A 21,518-nucleotide genomic window follows, 5' to 3' on the forward strand; every position below is an offset into this window, starting at 1 on the left:
CTGTTATAACACCAAAGCCTCTCCAGTGGCAGACTCTTAATCCATTGGCCTACTCATGTTTACATTATTGACCAAGGACTCTCCACACTGCTGACTCAACTTCCAGAAGGAACTCTCAGTAAGCTCTGGAGTCAGGCTAACTATGTATGAATCCTGGCTCTACCACATGCTAGCTATGCAAAGCCTTTGCAAGTAACAACTTCTGTGAACCTCAGTTTTCTTCTCTTAACAATAAAAGCAACAATGATATCTTCATTCTGATCACTGTGAAAACTAATCAATATTTCAATCTATCTTGCACAAAGCTTCTAGAATTAATCTAATCATACCTATCAATATTTTCCTACTTAATAACCTTCAATCATTCTCCATTGCCTGACAAATAAAGTTCAAAATTTTAAATTTAACCTTCAGAAATTCTCTGGTTGTCCAGTGATTATGCTTCCATGCTTTCATAGCTGAAGGCCCAGGTTCAATCCTTAGTCAAGAAACTAAGATCATGCCATGGCAATGGCCTCATGATCTGGCCTTAATATATCATTTTAATCTTACACTATAGTACTCTTCATCCCATGTCTCCTTTGTCATACAAACCAAACCACTATTCCTGAAACCCAAAATGTACTTTCCAAAATATATGACTTTTTTCATGTGACTCCCTGTTCTTAGGATGTCCATGCCACACACCACCATACCACATATGGAAATTCTATACATTCTTCAATACCCAGGTCAATCCTTTCCTCCTCAACAAAGCTTTCCTACATCTTCCAGCTGAAATTAATTTCTTCTTTCTTCTAGTCCCAAAACTCATTACATGTTCCTTTTACAACAGACATACTTTGCTTCGTATAATATTTTATGTGTTTGCCATTTTTCCCTATTATACAATAAGCACTTAAGAGAAATGTGACAATGTCTTACTGATGTTTGTATTTTTCATAGTACCTGGTGTGAAGATTTAATGCTTAAAAATAATAATTATTACTGTAAACTAGTAATTACCACTTGTTAAGTACTTACTGTCAGCACTCAACAATAGTTAAGTGATTAACATACAAGGCATAATTTATTCTTACAATAACCCTGTAAGAAATGGATGATGAATCTTATGATGAGGAAACAGAAGCAAAGTAACATATTGAACTGATGAACTTTGACCTACAAAAATGAAAATTTCAAATAATTTAACCTCAAAAAATGTCTTTCAAATTGTCATTACTAACCCATTTAAGAAATTCAACCTCATCTGGACCACGTTAGAGTAATTCTAAAGCCAGTATTTCCATACATGATATGATATTCAGGGAAAAGATAATTTTAGGCTTTATCAGTTGGAAAAAAAAAATGTGTTTTAAATCTTCCGTGGTTCTTTTTTGTTTGTTTATACCAATATTGCCAAAGTGCATATCTCAAAGTTTCAGCCTTCAGGAATCATAAATAACCTCATGCATATTTAATATAAAACAATCATATTCTTATATGGGCAGGGTCCTTTATTTTTTTTTATTCTTTTCATTTTGTCTTTCAGTTGCCTATGAGAGAGGTCAGTTGAACAAGTTATTTTTTACTGGGAAAAAAATGAAAAAATACAAATGATGATTTATTCTCCATAGTTCCAGTTATTATTGCTAGTTTTCCCAAGATTCAAGACCATCTTTTTTTCCTTTAACACCTGTATAACAGATGTTTACAAGGTTCCAAAGTATTCAGAACATAAATTAGTCACTGATGATTGCATCCCAACAGATTTCTTCTTAGCAACTAAGTTTTAGTTTCTGTCTTTTTAATGAAACACACAATTAAATATATGCTTATTATAACCTGAGTTAATATACCAAATTTGCAAAGAAAACATAAAAGTTACCAGCTTGTGAAATGTGACCATTACAATCATCTTAGAAATATCAACTCTAATTCATTGTTCATTTAAATATCATATCTCATGAAAATATTTAATGTTGTACAACTGTTGGACCCATTCAGCTAGAAATTAGGTATTCATTGATCAGTTCCTAACTTCCCTCATAGATTTAATGTGCTAATATACCTGAATTATTTTGTGTTCTGAGAAGAAACGAAAAATTTTATTTTAAAAATGCCATAATATGGCAAAACCAATACAATATTGTAAAGTAATTAGCCTCCAATTAAAATTTAAATTTTTTTAAAATGCCATAATAAAATACAAATCCCCATGGTATAACCCCTCAATATTTTGATGAAAATTTAATGTGGATATCTATACAGAAGTGTGAGAGGGTTTGAGATTATTTCAATTTTACAAGGAGTCAGTTCATTAATCTTACCTGCTCATGTGTATGATTTGAGCCACCAGGACACAGTTCAATTCCAGTGTTTGTAGAAACTGAATCACTTCCTGTGATGGTCTGAATTTTCTGACTAGGATGGGATTGTTCACAGTGTGGAGAGTGGATGATCTGGGGCTGTTGAACAATGTGATGATGGCACTGAACCTTAGGATAGCAATCCTAAAATACATACACAAGCCAAACATACTTAGAATAAAAACTATTAATAAAAGAAAATCCATTTTAAAAAATTGAATGTGTTCTTTCACAAGATAATTTAAGCCTTAGGATTTATAGTTTTAATAAGTGATATATTAGTTTTCCAATTATTCCATTGGAAAAAAGTTGTACTGAACTCTATTTTTATTTAATCAGGTGGCTGTGACAATCCAAATACTTACCTAAGTTGGCCATGGAATTGCATGTTCTGATTAAGTTAATATTCCAGTTACACTTAACACTAAAACTATAATAAGAATTAATTTTAATTGATATTTCTTTGATGATTCTATAGGCACTTCAGGATCTAATTGCACAATAATACTATAATACTGAAGGTATTTATAGATATAAATTAGAAAATAATATATTGTAGTGACTTTCAATGTCAGAAGCATAAGAGAATCACAGTGAGGGCAAGTGAAGTTCTTACGCTTATGGAAATCAAGCATAAATTAAGAGAAAAGATTGGAAACCAGTAACTGAAACTTCAGATCCAGAAAACATAGATTCTAACTTTGTTTCTACCATTAACTTTGTGATCTTGAGAAACTGTATACGCAATTTTATAAGCCTCAGTTTCCTCATGTGTAAAAGGGGAGATAGTATGTACCTCATTGGGTTGCTTGAGGAGTACATTAATGTTTGCAAAGTGCCAAGTATAAAGTAGGTGGGGATTAACATTTATTATTATCATTATCAAATTTTATCATTGTCATCATCATCAACTTAATAATCAACCACCCTACTAGTTCTGCAGGTAAAAAAAAATAACCATGAAGTCCAGAGAGGTAGGATAATTTACTTATGATGATATAATTAATAGCAAAATTGGGTCTGGAACTTATGACTTCTTGCTCAGAGTTCATTCAGACCATTAGACTGAACTTGTACTGTCTTCAAAGTGTTTTGGAACTTGTTTTTAAACTAAATCTTTGTTATCTGTTTGCTTATTTACTGTGATTTTGTTTCTGGTAAGTGTTGAACACAGAATAAGAAAAGGTGTCTGGTTATTTCAGTTTTAGAGATTTCAGGTATGTTTGAATTTTCTATATTAATTTGTTCTATTCTATTTTGGAAACAAATACCGGAAAGCCAGTTTTCAAAAAACTTTCACCCAAAGAAAAAATACTCTGCTTGAATCATAATGCTACATTAATGCACATACAATTAACTTTGAAAGTATAAATTCAATGCTCTATTTCCTTTTGACTGTGGAAAAGTGACCTAAGTTAATGAAATAAGGCACTTCAAATTTTAAAGTTTTTATATGGAAAATTTTTTAACTCTATTAATTGAAGAAACAAGATGCATAAGAATGAATATAGTATACTCCTTGTGTATAATATTTTTAATGTGTATACATGTACACTTACAAACATATACAACTGCTTTTAAATACATGCATCGAACAAAAACACTTTAAGAATGACTGCTTCTGGGAAGAGGAACTGGGTGGGAAAAGAGGATCAAGACAGAGAAGATTTTTTGCACTATATATATTTTCTCTTTTTGCACTCTTTTTATACCTTGTATACAAATATCTTTTCATGTATATAAAAATATTTTGGAAAAAATATGTATTAAGAAACACATTTTACAAGTAGGAACTGCCTTGTTAAGCATATAAATAAAGGTCACAGAATCAGTTCGTAGAATCATTTTCTCCAAGCTGTTTTCAAATAGAATCTTCTTTACAAATATACTGGCACTAAGTAAGATCTCTACAGTTTAGAAGTCTGACTGTGTATTATCTAGCTTTTGCACAAATTTTTGGTATGAAAATTTTGTTCTTTTATGTTACAAAATACCTTCATACACTAGATTAGGAAAAGTCAGGGTGATAGTTGGAGAAAACTTTCATCCAGTGAGGTGCTAGTATATTACTGAAATAGAATTCCTTCTAGAAAAAAAAAATGTGTCCTTTAATAAACAGATGTGGAAAAACTTTGAAACGACAATAAAGAAAACAAAACCCATTTCTCAACCATCTTTCCTTATTAATGTAACAGTTGACTCTTGAATGGAATGCTGACAGTCTATCCATCTGAGATGTCTTGTGGTTTTCCTGAACCTATTTGGCCTGTAAACCACTAACTGATACCACTGAAGTCTTAGCAGGTTTTCAGTTTTCAATCCTCATACCTGACTGCTAAAATTATTTTTCCAAAGCAAGATATTAATGTTTCTCATACTTTTGTGACATACCCCAAGCTGAGTTTTTAATGTAAAAAGTTCAAACATTTCTGATTTACCATATATCTGACCATATATTTCTCTTCTTTGCTTAAGAAAAAATTACACAGAGTACAATTTATAGACTTCCCTTGTGGCTCTGATGGTAAAGAATCTGCCTGCAATGCAGGAGACCCAGGTTTGATCCATATGAATTGGATAATTATCTTGCCACTGGCATTACTTTACCATCCTTCTACTATAAAGACCTCTTTTTTTGGACAGGTTCCATCTCCTAAAAGCTAGTTCTATTTGAATTAGTCTCATGATGACATTTTTTTTTTAATTAGTCTCATGATGACATTGGCCTCCCTCATAGATCAGTTGGTAAAGAATCCGCCTGTAATGCAGAAGACTCCAGTTCAATTCCTGGGTCGGGAAGATCTGATGGAGAAGGGATAGGCTACCCACTCCAGTATTCCTGGGCTTCCCTTGTGGCTCACCTGGTAAAGAATCTGCCTGCAATGTGGGAGACCTGGGTTAGATCCCTGGGTTGGGAAGATCCATTATGTTTCTGTCACTGAGGAAGCTAAGCCAGGTCAGAGCAGTTGTATTTTCATATGCATGGTCCCTCTTACTTTAGGCAGTCTCCTATGGCAGTTTCAAAACTTCCAAATCATTTAAGTCATTAAGAAGAATAGTGGACATATAAAAGTAAATAGTTAATAATAATTTAACTATTGCTATTATAGTAACTAGCAGCAATGTTCACTGAAAACATCTTTAATTGTTCCAGATGTGTAGCAATAATAATGTACAGGATATTCAATACTTTTTCTAGGGCCAAGATTTAGAAAAGCTTTTTTTTCTCTTTGAAACAAGAAGTTGGAAGCAGTGTGAAACGATGTATCTCAAAAATTCCTTACTACTTAAAATTGTCAAGCTTACTGTTTTGGGAGTTCAGTTGGATAAAGGACAGGTGTTATAACCTAGTAGCCTGAAGAAACTGTGTTTTGAAAAACTGACATTTCATGAAATTTTTCTATTTTGTATCATAATGTACAGAAACTGGAAAATACGTGTTTAATATGTACTATACTAAATCCTTCAGACTATATCCAATTTTCGAAGCAGATCAGAATCTTAAAGATTGTGATGTTTATGATTCTGAGAGCTTACTCTTTTTCATTATTACTGGGTATCAAATGAGTAAATAATAAATTAGTTCCAATGAACTGGGTAACAACTGCCCATAAATGGTAATAAAAACAAGATATGTTCTCATGCCAAGAAAAATGAAAAAGGAGAATTTAGTATATTTTAATATTTCATTTGTATATGAGAAAAAATGATTTTGTGATAAAAAATTCATTTGATAATATTTAACTACCTATTACGGGTTGAATTGTGCCTCCCTCCAAAAAATTGTTTAAGTCCTAACTCCCAGTACTCCTAGTACTTCAGAATGTGAACTTATTTGGAAACAGGGTCTTTACAGAGGTAATCAAGTTAAAATGAGGTTATTAGAATAAGTCCTAATCAAGCATAACTGGTGTCCTCATGAAATGGGGAAATTTGGACACAGAGACAAACATGCACAGAGGGAAGACCACATGAAGACACATAGGGAGGATGTTATGTGACAATGGAGAACTAAAATTATGCCTTTACAAGCCTGAGGCCACCAGAAACTAGGAGATAGAAAGGGAAGAGTTCCTTCCATAGAAGTTTTAGAGGAGGTTCCAATATGGTTATTTCATATGGTTATTTCATAGTTCTAGCCTCCAGAGCTGTGAGACAATAAATTTCTGTAGTTTCAAGTCACTCAGATTGTAATACTTTGCTACTGAAGGCCTAAGAAGCTATTGCACTAACCTAGTTCAAAAGATAAATCCCAGGCTTTGTCTGGCCTGAGCATGCTTGTACCTATTGAGCGGGTCAATGTGAAATGTCTACTGGTTTCAGTAACAACTCTGTTTGAAGGATGGAAGGGTACGAGGAAGGAGGAACTCTAAATGCCATGGAATTACCATCACCCTGCTGTAGTTTTGTCCTCTGTACTTGGTCTCAGTTAAGCTTAATGGAATTTCAAAAACCTGACTTCAAGCTTTCATTTTCTAGATCTTTTACATATACAGTATTTTGCCCATCTGTTTGTAGTGTTCATTTAGAAATTCATTTCATATTAAATTAATTAAGAAAAAATTTCAATGTTTTAAATTATTATTTTTGTAAGCCTAGTTTAAAAGAAATGTGCAAAACACTGAGATATCTTAAGTTCAGATTCTACCATTAATTTTCTCCATGACTTCATTTCATTTCAGTTTCTCTTTCAGTAAAATGGAGACAACAATACTTCAAATGAAGAAATGGAAATGAAATTGTTAAGGATGATATGAAGGGCTGTAAATATAAAGAAGTATTGTTATGACTCATAGTGGTCTCACCCGGCACTTGAAAACTGAATGTCTAATAACTCTATTAAAATATTTGTAATTCGAAAGTATACACTTATAAAATAAGCCTTAAAACAAATTTCACATACCTGATCCATATTTAGCTTTTCCACTTTTCTTATGGTTTTTTCATAAATAACATTATTTCCTGGAAAGAAATGGCCTCCTCTTAGGAATGGCGACAGAGGTTCCTACAAGACAGTAAAAGTTGCATTTTGCTTTGCAAGATAGTTTTTTGGAGGAAACTGAACTTAAGCAAATATGCATTCTCCAATAAACACCGAGGTAGTGGCAGATATTAGGAGAAAAGGAAATAGCATTCCAATAAGGTTCTGAGAAATGTAAGGATGTAATAATAAAAATAATATATTTTCTCAAACAGAATAATCTGTATCTCCCACTATATTTTACTAGGCCTAATAGTGTTTGGGGGAAATTGGAAAGGGGTGGGAAAGATTTTTATCTGTTCCTAAGGGCTTCCCCGGTGGCTCAGAGGTTAAAGCGTCTGCCTCCAATGCGGGAGACCCGGGTTCGATCCCTGGGTCGGGAAGATCCCCTGGAGAAGGAAACGGTAACCCACTCCAGTATTCTTGCCTGGAGAATCCCATGGACAGAGAAGCCTGGTAGGCTACAGTCCACGGGGTCGCATAGAGTCGGACACGACTGAGCGACTGAACGGAATGGAACAGAAGGAGAAATATAATGTAGACAGGCATGAGGTCAACCACGTCTAAACTGGGTTTACTGGAAAATTTCTTTCGATGTGAAACTATCATTGGGGAAATGCAAAATAAGCATAATTTGGCACCACTGATCCTATATTAAAGTAATTAGCCTCCAATTAAAATAAATAAATTAAAAAATATATAAAGATTTCTTTCTTTTTTTTTTTGGAATTCAATCTGGGTGCCCTTGAAATGAAGTGTAGTGTACAACTCTTTCTTATGATTATAATATGTCAGGCAATGAAATAAAGGCTGGTGACATGTCCAGGATCTGAAAGAAACCAGGAAAGGGCTAATAAGAATCATACCAGGAGTCCAAAATAATTGTAATGTGTACTATACTCCTCTCTTTTCTTATGGTTTTCATGACTTTTCACTTATATGGGGTGTGTGTGTGTGTGTGTGGTTATTTTGTTACAAATCAAAAATTGCATTTATTTATTTTTTTGTAACACAGAGGAACAGTATAGAAGGGGATTGGCTAAACCTATTACCAGTTAATGTGTTTAGGACCATTTCAAAATCAACAAAATATGATAGCATTTTTGTAGTCGGTTATTTTAAAAAAATTGTAGAACAATTGAATTAAAATACTGGTTGTTCTGGTTGTTGAGAAGTCAAGGCACTCTTGAACCCAAAATATATATTTCTTGTATTCAAGTTTGGATACAGAGTGCTCTAACTAAACGTTCCTGAGATACTTTGGTTAAACAAACATATAAGTGATTCATTTTGGCTAACTAATGAATTATTAAATCTAAAAATTGATATATTTTAAAAAATTCCCATAGGAACTATTTTGTGTTTATTTTTGTAAAAACAAAACAAAACAAAAAAACCTCTTTGGTGATATATATAACACATGTTTACATTCATGTAACACATGTTTCAGAGCTTACTATGCACAATATACTTTGCTACGTATTATAAGGAATGAATCAAAGTTAGATTATTACTAGGAGCATTGAATACTGATCAGGGTTTAAGCTATAGCCAGCAACCTATATTTGTAATGGGCTTCCCTGGTGGCTCAGATGGTAAAGAATCTGCCTGCAATGCAGGAGACCCAGATTTGATCTCTAGGTTGGGGATATCCCCTGGAGAAGAGAATGACAACCCACTCCAGCATTCTTGCCTTGAGATTCCCATGGAGCCTGGTGGGCTACAGTCTATGGAGATGCAAAGAGTCAGACACGACAGAAGCAACTTAGAATGCATGCATGCAAACTAAAAATGGTATTTATGTTTTAAATGACTGTGAGTAAAAAGAAAGAAAAACCAAGACCCTATGTGGGCAACAAAGCCTGGAATACATACTATATGGCCTTTTATAGGAAAAGTTTGCTAATTCCTGGTCTAGATAATATGTGAACACAAATATTTATAATACAAGGTAAAAAGAGACAAGTGACAATAAAAAGTACAGAAAAATAATATGGAATGGAATTCAGGAGAAGAAAAATCAAGTTGCATCTGGTAGTGTTCGGGGTGGTTACTTGGATCAGGTAGCATTTGAGAGAAGGTTTAGGTGGGCTTTGAATATAAGAGATGAAAGAAAATGGTATTTGAAATGAAGAAAATAAAGTAAGTCAAGACACCAAGGTTGGAAAAGTGTAAATTTATATGTAGGGGATATACTTGGCAGATGGAGCATGGTTCTGCAAACAGTGAGATACCTTTGAATGTTTTTAAACAGATCTGTGATTTGAGCATATGTCCACTTTAGAAAGAGTAATTGGTAAATGGAAAGAATACAGGTAAGGAGACCAGTTAGAAAATTATCCTACATAATTAAGTACAGTACTTTTCAACCATGACTCCGAGATCTTGAACCTGAGGAGTCTACTATATGTCCAACAGTCTCAAAAACAAAACAAAACAGTAAAAGTGGAGACACATGGAGTTTTATGTGCTCCAGGTAAGAATCTAGGTCTGATTCAGGTTTGTATTCCTCATACGTGCGTGCTAAGTCGCTTCAGTAGTGTCCAATTCTCCAGGTAAGAATACTGGAGTGGGTTGCCATGATCGCCCTCTTCCAGGGGATCTTCCTAACTCAGGGATCAAACCTGCATTTCCTGCACTGTAGGCAGATTCTTTACCTCTGAGCCACAAGGAAGGCCCAAACACACGTTAACTTACTGCGCATAACTAGTAAAAATACTTTTTTACAGCACAGAGTTGAAAACACATGTCTGGAACTGGGTGGGGATTTCATGACTACTGTTCTAGATTTCAGAATCATATGCAAAGAAGTTGTAGTTAAAACCATGCAATTGCTGAGAAGGCAAAAGAATATCAAGGACAGAACTAGACAAATCTTAAGAAGAATGAGAATCATAAGTGAAAAAAGCCATATAGTCAAAAGAAGAGAAATTTTCAAGAAGCAATAAGGTGAGTGAAGATATAAATGCTTCAGGGAGGTCAACAGGTAAGAATTACAAAGTAGATTGGATTTGAACTACTACAAATCTACTGGATTTGATTACTAAATATAGTGAAAATATCCCTGGTAGCTCAGACGGTAAAGAATCTGCCTACAATGCAGGAGACCCGGGTTCAATCCCTGGGTTGGGAAGATCCCCTGGAGAAGGGAATGGCAATCCACGCCAGTATTCTTGCCTGGAGAAATCCATGGACAGAGAAGCCTGGCAGGCTCTTTTTGCAAAGAGTTGGACGTGACTAAGTGACTAACACTTTCACACTTTCACTTTCAAAGTATATTAGAAAAAATTCTGGACTAATAAAACATGTATTCAGTTCTGCCTCTATTACCTACATGCTGTGGAAACTTAGGTAAGTCAGTTACCTTCTCTGAGGCTCAGTTCCTTTTGCATAGGGATAGTAATGCAGGGTACTTTATGCTAAACAAAATAATGTATGCTAAGTTACTTTAATCTGTCATTGCAAAGTACAAATAGCATTGATTTTGATTAATACAGTAATATTTAAAATAATACTGAATTTTAAAATAATTTATGAGAATCTTGATAGAACTTTTCTAAGATATCAAGTTTAAAAATATACAAAAGTAAGCTTGTTGAGGGTAGGAACTTTATCCATCTTGAATACCCTATAGTGAAGGAATAGATGATTAGATGAAAAGGGATGATATGAACTTCTATCTTAAGGATATAAGCATCTACTAAAAGGGGGAAAATTTAGAAAAAGTATAAATTTTCTTCTCTGTGAACTAAAATTTACAATGAAAGCTGAGCCATTAGTATTTTTTTAGAAGAAAAATGACTTGGGGAAGGGAAGAACAAGATGGCAGAGGAATAGGACAGCGAGACAATTTTCTCCCCCACAAATTCATCAAAAGAACATTTGAACGTGGAGTAAAGTCCACAAAACAACTTCTGAATGCTGGCAGAGGATATAAGGAACCCAGAAAAACAGCCCATTGTCTTCAAAAGGAGGTAGGAAAAAACATAAAAGATAAAGAGAGAGACAAAAGAGGTAAGGATGGAGCTCCGTCCTGGGAAGGGGGGCTTAAAAAAAGAGAGAAGTTTCCAAACACAAGGAAACACTCTCACTGGCTAGTCTGTGGCGAGCCTTGGAACCTCAGAGGGCCACATAACCAGGAGGGAAAAAAAAGAAACAATTAAAACTCACAGTTCAGTTCAGTTCAGTTCAGTCGCTCAGTCGTGTCCAACTCTCCGCCAAATGGTAACTCCCAGTGGAGAAGCAGCACAGACGCCTGAATAGCCATTAGCAAGCGGGGGCTGGGCAGGGAGGAGCCAACTGAACTGCTTAGAGAGAGGACTGGGCTTGAATGCTGCGAGGGCAATCTGAGAGAACTGGGGATAGCAAAGCAGACTGTGGGTTGGCTTCCCCGCAAAAAGGTGGAAAGCTCTAATCTAAGACTCTGCCAGCACCGCTCACAGAACAAAGGGCTGAGCAGAGTGAGCCAGCTGCAGTCGGCCCATCCCCCATCCCTCGCCGAGACAGGCAGGGAGGTCAGCCAGAGCCGTAAGGGGCAACCGTGGCCCCAGAAAGGCATCCGATACAAACTGCAGGCAGGCTTGTTGCTAATCAACACTTCTTGGGCTCAGGCAGGTCGATATCCACCTGAGAAGGTAAACCGGTTGTCCACACAGAAAACTGAGTGGCAGGGACTGGGGAAACGATAAGTCGCAGTGACCACGCTCACCAAACACCCGGTCACCTGAGCTACTCGGACCGGGGAAGGCACAAAACACAGACCAAGCCAAGTCTGCGCCTTTGTGGAGTACCTGAGAACATGAACTTGAGCCGCTCAGACCTGGGAAGTGCATAAAACCCAGCGCCGGCCTTGGACAGTTCCCGGAAGAGCAACCTAGAGCCTGTGCAGTGTAGACTGGGACAACACACACACTGTGAGCGGGGGCAAACCCAGTGTGGCCGAGAAGCTAAGAGCACTCCCCACAGATGCCAGAGATATTTGTCTGCAGCGTTCCTCCCTTCCCAGAAGAGGACTGAACAACTGAGCCTTAAAAAGTGTCCACCCACCCCCTAATATCAGGGCGGAAATTAGACACTGAAGAGACCAGCAAACAGAAGCTAAAACAGAGGGAACCACCTTGGAAATGACAGATAGAGAAGTCTAGAGGCTACTCCAAGAAAAAGACCAAAAACCAGAGGCAAGAGGCTTAAGCCTGAATCCTGAGAACACCAGAGAACTCCTGACTCCAGGGAACATTAATCAATAGGAGCTCCTCAAACGCCTCCATACCTACACTAAAACCAAGCACCACCCAAGGGTCAACAAGTTCCAGAGCAAGAAATACCACACAAATTCTCCAGCAACACAGGAAAATAGCCCTGAATTTCAATATACATGCTGCCCAAAGTCACTCCAAACCCACTGACATCTCATAACTCATTAATGGACACTTCATTGCACTCCAGGGAGAAGAAATCCAGCTCCACCCACCAGAACACCGACACAAGCTTCCCTAACCAGGGAACCTTGACAAGTCACCCGTCCAACCTCACACACAGCGAGGAAACTACATAATAAAGAGAACTCCACAAACTGCCAGAAGAGGGGAAGGCCACCCCAAGCAAACCAATATAAGCAAGATGAAGAGGCAGAGAAATACCCAGCAAGTAAAGGAACAAGATAAATGCCCAGCAACACAAACAAAAGAGGAAGATATAGGGAATCTACCTGATAAAGAATTTCGAATTTTGATGGTGAAAATGATTCAAAACCTTGAAAGCAAAATGGAGTTAAAGATAAATAACCTGGAGAAAAAGAATGAGAAGATGGAAAAAAGGTTTAATAAGGACTTAGAGGAAATAAAAAAGAGTCAATATACAATGAATAATGCAATAGATGAGATCGAAAATACTCTGGAGGGAACAAATAGTAGAATAACAGAGGCAGAAGACAGGATAAGCGAGCTAGAAGATAGAATTGTAGAAAAAATGAAAAAGAGAGGAAAAAAGAAAACGAATTAAAAGAAATGAGGACAACATTAGAGACCTCTGGGACAATGTTAAACGCTCCAACATTCGAATCATAGGAGTCCCAGAAGAAGAAGACCAAAAGAAAGACCATGAGAGAATACTTGAGATAATAGTTGAAAACTTCCCTAAAATAGGGAAAGAAATAATCACCCAAGTCCAGGAAACCCAGAGATTCCCCAACAGGATAAACCCAAGGCAAAATACTACAAGACACATATTAATCAAATTAACAAAGATCAAACAGAAAGAACAAATATTAAAAGCAGAAAGGGAAAAGCAGAAAATAACACACAAGCGGATTCCCACAAGGATAACAGCTGACCTTTCAACAGAAACTCTTCAGGCCAGGAGGGAATGGCAAGACATACTTGAAGAGGTGAAAGAAAATAACGTACAGTCCAGATTACTGTACCCAGCAAGGATCTGATTCAAATATGAATGAGAAATCAAAAGCTTTACAGACAAGCAAAAGCTGAGAGAATTCAGCATCACCAAACCAGCTCTCCAACAAATGCTAAAGGATCTTCTCTAGACAGGAAACACAGAAAACATGTATAAAAGTCAAACCCAAAGCAAAAAAGAAAATGGCAACGGGATCATACTTATCAATAATCACCTTAAACATAAATGGGTTGAATGCCCCAACCAAAAGACAAAGGCTGGCTGAATGGATACAAAAACAAGAACCCCATATATGTTGTCTACAAGAGACCCACCTCAAAACGAGGGACACATACAGACTGAAAGTGAAGGGCTGGAAAAAGATATTCCATGCAAATAGAGACCAAAAGAAAACAGGAGTAGCAATACTCATATCAGATAAAATAGACTTTAAAACAAAGACTGTGAAAAGAGAGAAAGAAAGAAACTACATAATGATTAAAGGATCAATCCAAGAAGAAGATATAACAATTATAAATATTTATGCACCCAACATAGGAGCACCACAATATGTAAGACAATTACTAACAAGTTTGAAAGGGGAAATTAACAACAATGCAATAATAGTAGGAGATTTTAATACCCCACTTACATCTATGGATAGATCAACTAAACAGAAAATTAACAAGGAAACACAAACTTTAAATGATACAATAGACCAGTTAGACCTAATAGATATCTATAGGACATTTCACCCCAAAACAATGAATTGAACCTTTTTCTCAAGCGCACACAGAACCTTTTCCAGGATAGATCACATCCTGGGCCATAAATCTAGCCTTGGTAAATTCAAAAAAATTGAAATAATTCCAAGCATCTTTTCTGACCACAATGCAGTAAGATTAGATCTCAATTACTGGAGAAAAACCATTAAAAATGCCAACATATGGAGGCTGAACAACACACTGATGAAAAATGAACAAACCATAGAGGAAATAAAAAGAGAAATCAAAATATGCATAGAAATGAATGAAAACACAACAACCCAAAACCTCTGGGACACTGTAAAAGCAGTGCTAAGGGGGAAGTTCATAGCAATACAGGCACACCTCAAGAAACAAGAAAAAAGTCAACCAAATAACTTAACTCTACATCTAAAGAAACTAGAAAAGGAAGAAATGAAGAACCCCAGGGTTAGTAGAAGGAAAGAAATTGTAAAAATTAGGGCAGAGATAAATGCAAAAGAAACAAAAGAGACCATAGCAAAAATCAACAAAGCCAAAAGCTGGTTCTTTGAGAAGGTAAATAAAATTGACAAACCACTAGCCAGACTCATCAAGAAACAAAGGGAGAAAAAGCAAATCAATAAAATTAGAAATGAAAATGGAGAGATCACAACCGACAACACAGAAATACAAAGGATTATTAGAGAATACTATCAGCAATTATATGGCAATAAAATGAATAACCTGGAAGAAATGGTCAAATTCATAGAAAAGTACAACTTTCCAAAACTGAACCAGGAAGAAATAGAAAATCTGAACAGACCCATCACAAGCACGGAACTAGAGGCTGCAATCAGAAAACTTCCAGCAAACAAAAGCCCAGCTCCAAACGGCTTCACAGCTGAATTCTACAAAAAAATTAGAGAAGAGCTAACACCTATTCTACTCAAACTCTTCCAGAAAATTGCTGAGGAAGGGAAACTTCCAAAGTCATTCTATGAGGCCACCATCACCCTAATCCCAAAACCTGGGAAAGACCCCACAAAAAAAGAAAACTAAAGGCCAATATCACTGATGAACAAAGATGCAAAAATCCTTAACAATATTCTAGCATTTAGAATCCAACAACACATTAAGAAGATCATACATCATGACCAAGTGGGCTTTATCCCAGGAAAGCAAGGATTCTTCAATATCCGCAAATCAATCAACGTAATCCACCACATTAACAAACTGAAAAATAAAAATCATATGATTATCTCAATAGATGCAGAGAAAGCCTTTGACAAAATACAACATCCATTTATGATAAAAACCCTCCAGAAAGTGGGAATAGAAGGGACATATCTCAACATAATAAAAGCTATATATGACAAACCCACAGCAAACATTATCCTCAACGGTGAAAAATTGAAAGCATTTCCCCTAAAGTCAGGAACAAGTTAAGGTGCCCACTCTCACCACTACCATTCAACATAATTCTGGAAGTTTTGGCTACAGCAATCAGAGCAGAAAAAGACATAAAAGGAATCCAAATTGGAAAAGAAGAAGTAAAACTTTCACTGTTCGCTGATGATATGATCCTCTACACAGAAAACACTAAAGACTCTACCAGAAAACTACTAGAGCTAATCAATGAATACAGTAAAGTTGCAGGATATAAAATCAACACACAGAAATCACTTGCATTCCTATACAGTAATAATGAGAAAATAGAAAGAGAAATTAAGGAAACTATTCCATTCACTGTTGCAACGAAAAGAATTAAATACTTAGGTGTATATCTACCTAAGGAAACAAAAGACTTGTACATAGAAAACTATAAAACACTAGTGAAAGTAATCAAAGAGGACATTAATAGATGGAGAAATATACCGTGTCCATGGACTGGAAGAATAAACATTGTAAAAATGAGTATACTACCCAAAGTAATTTATACATTCAATGTAATCCCTATCAAGCTACCAACGATATTTTTCACAGAACTAGAACAAACAATCTCACAATTTGTATGGAAATACAAAAAACCTCGAATAGCCAAAGAAATCTTGAGGAAGAAGAATGGAACTGGGGGAATAAACCTGCTGGACTTCAGGCTCTACTACAAAGCCACAGTCATCAAGACAGTATGGTCCTGGCATAAAGACAGGAATATAGATCAATGGAACAAAATAGAAAGCCCAGAGATAAACCCACGCACCTATGGACACCTTATCTTTGACAAAGGAGGCAAGAATATAAAATGGAGAAAAGACAGTCTCTTTAACAAGTGGTGCTGGGAAAACTGGTCAGCCACTTGTAAAAGAATGAAACTAGAACACTTCCTAACACCATACACCAAAATAAACTCAAAATGGATTAGAGAGCTAAATGTAAGACCAGAAACTCTAAAACTCCTAGAGGAGAACGTAGGCAAAACACTCTCTGACATAAATCACAGCAGGATCCTCCAAGACCCACCACCCAGAATATTGGAAATAAAAGCAAAAATAAACAAATGGGACCTAATTAAAATCAAAAGCTTCTGCACAGCAAAGGAAAGTATAAGCAAGGTGAAAAGACAGCCTTCAGAATGGGAGAAAATAATAGCAAATGAAGCAACTGATAAAGGATTAATCTCCAAAATATACAAGCAGCTCCTGCAGCTCAATTCCAGAAAAATTAATGACCCAATCAAAAAATGGGCCAAAGATCTAAACAGACATTTCTCCAAAGAAGACATAAAGATGGCTAACAAACACAGGAAAAAATGCTCAACATCCCTCATAATCAGAGAAATGCTAATAAAAACCACAATGAGATACCATTTCACACCAGTCAGAATGACTGCTATCCAAAACTCTACATGCAATAAATGCTGGAGAGGTTGTGGAGAGAAGGGAACCCTCTTACACTATTGGTGGAAATGCAAACTAGTACAGCCACTATGGAGAACAGTGTGGAGATTCCTCTAAAAACTGGAAACAGAACTGCCATATGATCCAGCAATCGCATTCCTGGGCATACACACCGAGGAAATCAGAATTGAAAGAGGCACGTGTACTCCAATGTTCATTGCAGTACTGTTTATAATAGTCAGGACATGGAAGCAACCTAGATGTCCATCTGCAGACGAATGGATAAGAAAGCTTTGGTAAATATACACAATGGAGTATTCAGTTCAGTTCAGTTCAGTCGCTCAGTCGTGTCCGACTCTCCGCGACCCCATGAATCACAGCACGCCAGGCCTCCCTGTCCATCACCAACTCCCGGAGTTCACTCAAACTCATGTCCACAGAGTCGGTGATGCCATCCAGCCATCTCATTCTCCGTCGTCCCCTTCTCCTCCCGCCCCCAACCTTTCCCAGCATCAGAGTCTTTTCCAGTGAGTCAACTCGTCTCATGAGGTGGCCAAAGTATTGCAGTTTCAGCTTTAGCATCAGTCCCTCCAATGAACATCCAGGATTGATCTCCTCCAGAATGGACTGGTTGGATCTCCTTGCAGTATAAGGGACTCTCAAGAGTCTTCTCCAACACCACAGTTCAAAAACATCGATTCTTCGGCGGTCAGCCTTCTTCACAGTCCAACTCTCACATCCATACATGACCACGGGAAAAACCATTGCCTTGACTAGACGGACCTTGGTTGGCAAAGTAATGTCTCTGCTTTTTAATATACTATCAAGGTTGGTCATAACTTTCCTTCCAAGGAGCAAGCGTCTTTTAATTTCATGGCTGCAATCAGCATCTGCAGTGATTTTGGAGCCCCCAAAAATAAAGTCTGACACTGTTTCCACTGTTTTTCCATCTATTTCCCATGAAGTGATGGGACCAGATGCCATGATCTTTGTTTTCTGAATGTTGAGCTTCAAGCCAACCTTTTCACTCTCCTCTTTCACTTTCATCAAGAGGCTTTTGAGTTCCTCTTCACTTTCTGCCATAAGGGTAGTGTCATCTGCATATCTGAGGTTATTGATATTTCTCCCGGCAATCTTGATTCCAGCTTGTGCTTCTTCCAGCCCAGCGTTCCTCATGATGTACTCTGCATATAAGTTAAATAAGCAAGGTGACAATATACAACCTTGACGTACACCTTTTCCTATTTGGAACCAGTCTGTTGTTCCATGTCCAGTTCTAACAGTTGCTTCTTGACCTGCATACAGGTTTCTCAAGAGGCAGGTCAGGTGGTCTGGGATTCCCATCTCTTTCAGAATGTTCCACAGTTTATTGTGATCCACACAGTCAAAGGCTTTGGCATAGTCAATAAAGCAGAAATAGATGTTTTTCTGAAACTCTCTTGCTTTCTCCATGATCCAGCGGATGTTGGCAATTTGATCTCTGGTGCCTCTGCCTTTTCTAAAACCTGCTTGAACATCTGGGAGTTCACGGTTTATATACTGCTGAAGCCTGGCTTGGAGAATTTTGAGCATGACTTTACTAGCGTGTGAGATGAGTGCAATTGTGCGGTAGTTTGAGCATTCTTTGGCATTGCCTTTCTTTGGGATTGGAATGAAGACTGACCTCTTCCAGTCCTGTGGCCACTGCTGAGTTTTCCAAATCTGCTGGCATATTGAGTGCAGCACTTTCACAGCATCATCTTTCAAGACTTGAAATAGCTCAACTGGAATTCCATCACCTCCACTAGCTTTGTTAGTAGTGATGCTTTCTAAGGCCCACTTGACTTCACATTCCAAGATGTCTGGCTCTAGGTCAGTGATCACGTTATCGTGACTATCTTGGTCGTGAAGATCTTTTTTGTACAGTTCTTCTGTGTATTCCTGCCACCTCTTTTTAATATCTTCTGCTTCTGTTAGGTCCATACCATTTCTGTCCTTTATCGAGCCCATCTTTGCATGAAATGTTCCCTTGGAATCTCTAATTTTCTTGAAGAGCTCTCTTGTTTTTCCTATTCTGTTGTTTTCCTCTATTTCTTTGCATTGATCACTGAGGAAGGCTTTCTTATCTCTCCTTGCTATTCTTTGGAACTCTGCATTCAGATGCTTATATCTTTCCTTTTCTCCTTTGCTTTTCACCTCTCTTCTTTTCACAGCTATTTGTAAGGCCTCCTCAGACAGCCATTTCGCTCTTTTGCATTTCTTTTCCATGGAGTATTACTCAGCCATTAAAAGAATGCATTTGAACCAGTTCTAACGAGATGGATGAAACTAGAGCTTATTATACAGCGTGAAGTAAGCCAGAAAGAAAAACACCAATACAATATACTAAAGAATATATATGGAATTTAGAAAGATGGTAATGATAGCCCTATATGCGAGACAGCAAAAGAAACACAGATGTATAAAACAGTCTTTGGGACTCTGTGGGAGAGAGTGAGGGTGGGATGGTTTGGGAGAATGGCATTGAAACATGTATATTATCATATGTGAAACGAATCGCCAGTTCAGGGTCGATGCATGTTACAGGATGCTCGGGGCTGGTATGTGGGGATGACCCAGAGGAAGGATAAGGGGAGGAGGGAAGTGGGAAGGGGGTTCGGGAGGGGGAACTCATGTACACCCGGGGCGGATTCATGTCAATGTATGACAAAACCAACCAATATAATATTGTAAAATAATTAGTCTCCAATAAAATTTAAAATTAAAAAATTAAAAAAAAAATGACTTGGGTACTAGCAATGTTGAGTCTCCCTAAACTGTGAGTTGGACTTATTTTAAATGACCTACTGAAAGAAAAACTTCTAAATTTACAGAACTATATTTTCACCAAATCAATCAGAGTGTGTGCATGCGTGCTCAGTCATTTCCGACTCTGTGATCCCATGAACTGTAGCCTGCCAGTCTCCTCTGACCATGGGATTTATCCCGGCAGTGATACTGGAGTGGTTGCCATTTCCTCCTCCAGGGGATCTTCTCGACCCAGGGATCTAATTTGCATCTCCTTGGCTCCTGCATTGGCAGGCAGATAGATTCTTTACCACTGAGCCACCTGGGAAGTCCCAATCTATCAGAAAAACCAAATATTAATATGAATAAATCACTTTGCATAAAACGGGTCAGCAAAATTAATTAAAAGTCTTGGATTTCTAATAGATGAGCTAATAGGTTTACTATTTTGGCAGCTTATTTTTTTCTATCTGTACATTTGAATTGGTGCCAAATCCACCTGAAAAATTAACAGGTGTTTTCAAAGATGGCTGATCTTATAATTTAATAGTTACTTTTAGAACCTCTGAAAATAGTTCTCACATCTAACAATGGACATAATCCCCAGCATCTACTTTACTGTTCCCACGCCATGAAAGCTTGCAGGAGAACATTTTTAAAAAGATTTGCTGATGTGGTTCAGTACAAAGTTACCCAATTTTAAAAGGCTCTCCAACATTCATGGTCATACTTGTATTTACTAAGTTCTCTGTGTAACTATGGTTACAAATCTTTTCTTTTCCTCAGTGCCCCATGTTAATGTTCCTTCATTCTCCTTATACTCGCTGAGAAAACCAAGACAATCTGTTAGGGGAAGCAGACCGAAACTGCCTACCCTGGCCAGGCACCATAGTAACCATTTGCATGAGCTGTTTTACAACAGGAGGTCCTGGTAAGGAACATGTAACTAATAAGCCACCACCAACTGGAAGAGTTCAGGAAAGTTCAATAGGAGACAACACATATCCGACCAGTTCCCAGAATTCTTCTCGCTGGCATCCATCTTAGCTGCACCACCAGGAAGGACTCTGAGTTAGAATGATAGGCTAAAGACAACAGGGAAACTAATCCCATCATCATAAAACCCGAGACTGTGAGTCACATGGCAGAGCTGTTCTCCTGGGTTCTCCTGCTCTCCACCTGGGTGCCCTTTCCCAGTAAAATCTCTTGCTTTGTCAGCACATGTGTCTCCTCAGACAATTTATTTCCAAGTGTTAGACAAGAGCCCAGTTTCGGGCCCTGGAAGCGGTCCCCCTTCCTACAACATATCCAGTGAAATTCCTCCATTTTCTGCCCCACTTCAAAATCTCAGTTTCTGCTCCTTCCACTCATTATGTAATAACATATGCCTCTTTTATCTGGAAGTCACTTCTCTATCTGTACCTGGAATCCTATCCACTCTTGACTCTTCAAGAATTGTGTCACCTTTCTT

The 21,518-nt window shown here is 37.3% G+C and overlaps 1 protein-coding gene across 4 annotated transcripts in view; it reads right to left on the reverse strand.

Annotated features, from left to right (window-relative positions):
- Nucleotides 1-21,518, reverse strand: part of POF1B (POF1B actin binding protein) — a 105,256-nt gene that overhangs the window by 51,380 nt on the left and 32,358 nt on the right. For all 4 annotated transcript variants that reach the window (XM_055393432.2, XM_088833764.1, XM_055393431.2 and 1 more), the window contains 2 exons: nt 7,252-7,353; nt 2,310-2,492 (listed from right to left, as the gene is read on the reverse strand). In XM_055393432.2, the coding sequence (XP_055249407.1) occupies nt 2,310-2,492; nt 7,252-7,353 (285 nt within the window). The remainder of the gene's footprint in view (nt 1-2,309; nt 2,493-7,251; nt 7,354-21,518) is intronic.

The sequence above is a fragment of the Moschus berezovskii genome, chromosome X, assembly GCF_049115385.1.
Source record: "Moschus berezovskii isolate FMDL1 chromosome X, NW_MosBer_1.0, whole genome shotgun sequence".
Taxonomy (NCBI): domain Eukaryota; kingdom Metazoa; phylum Chordata; class Mammalia; order Artiodactyla; family Moschidae; genus Moschus; species Moschus berezovskii.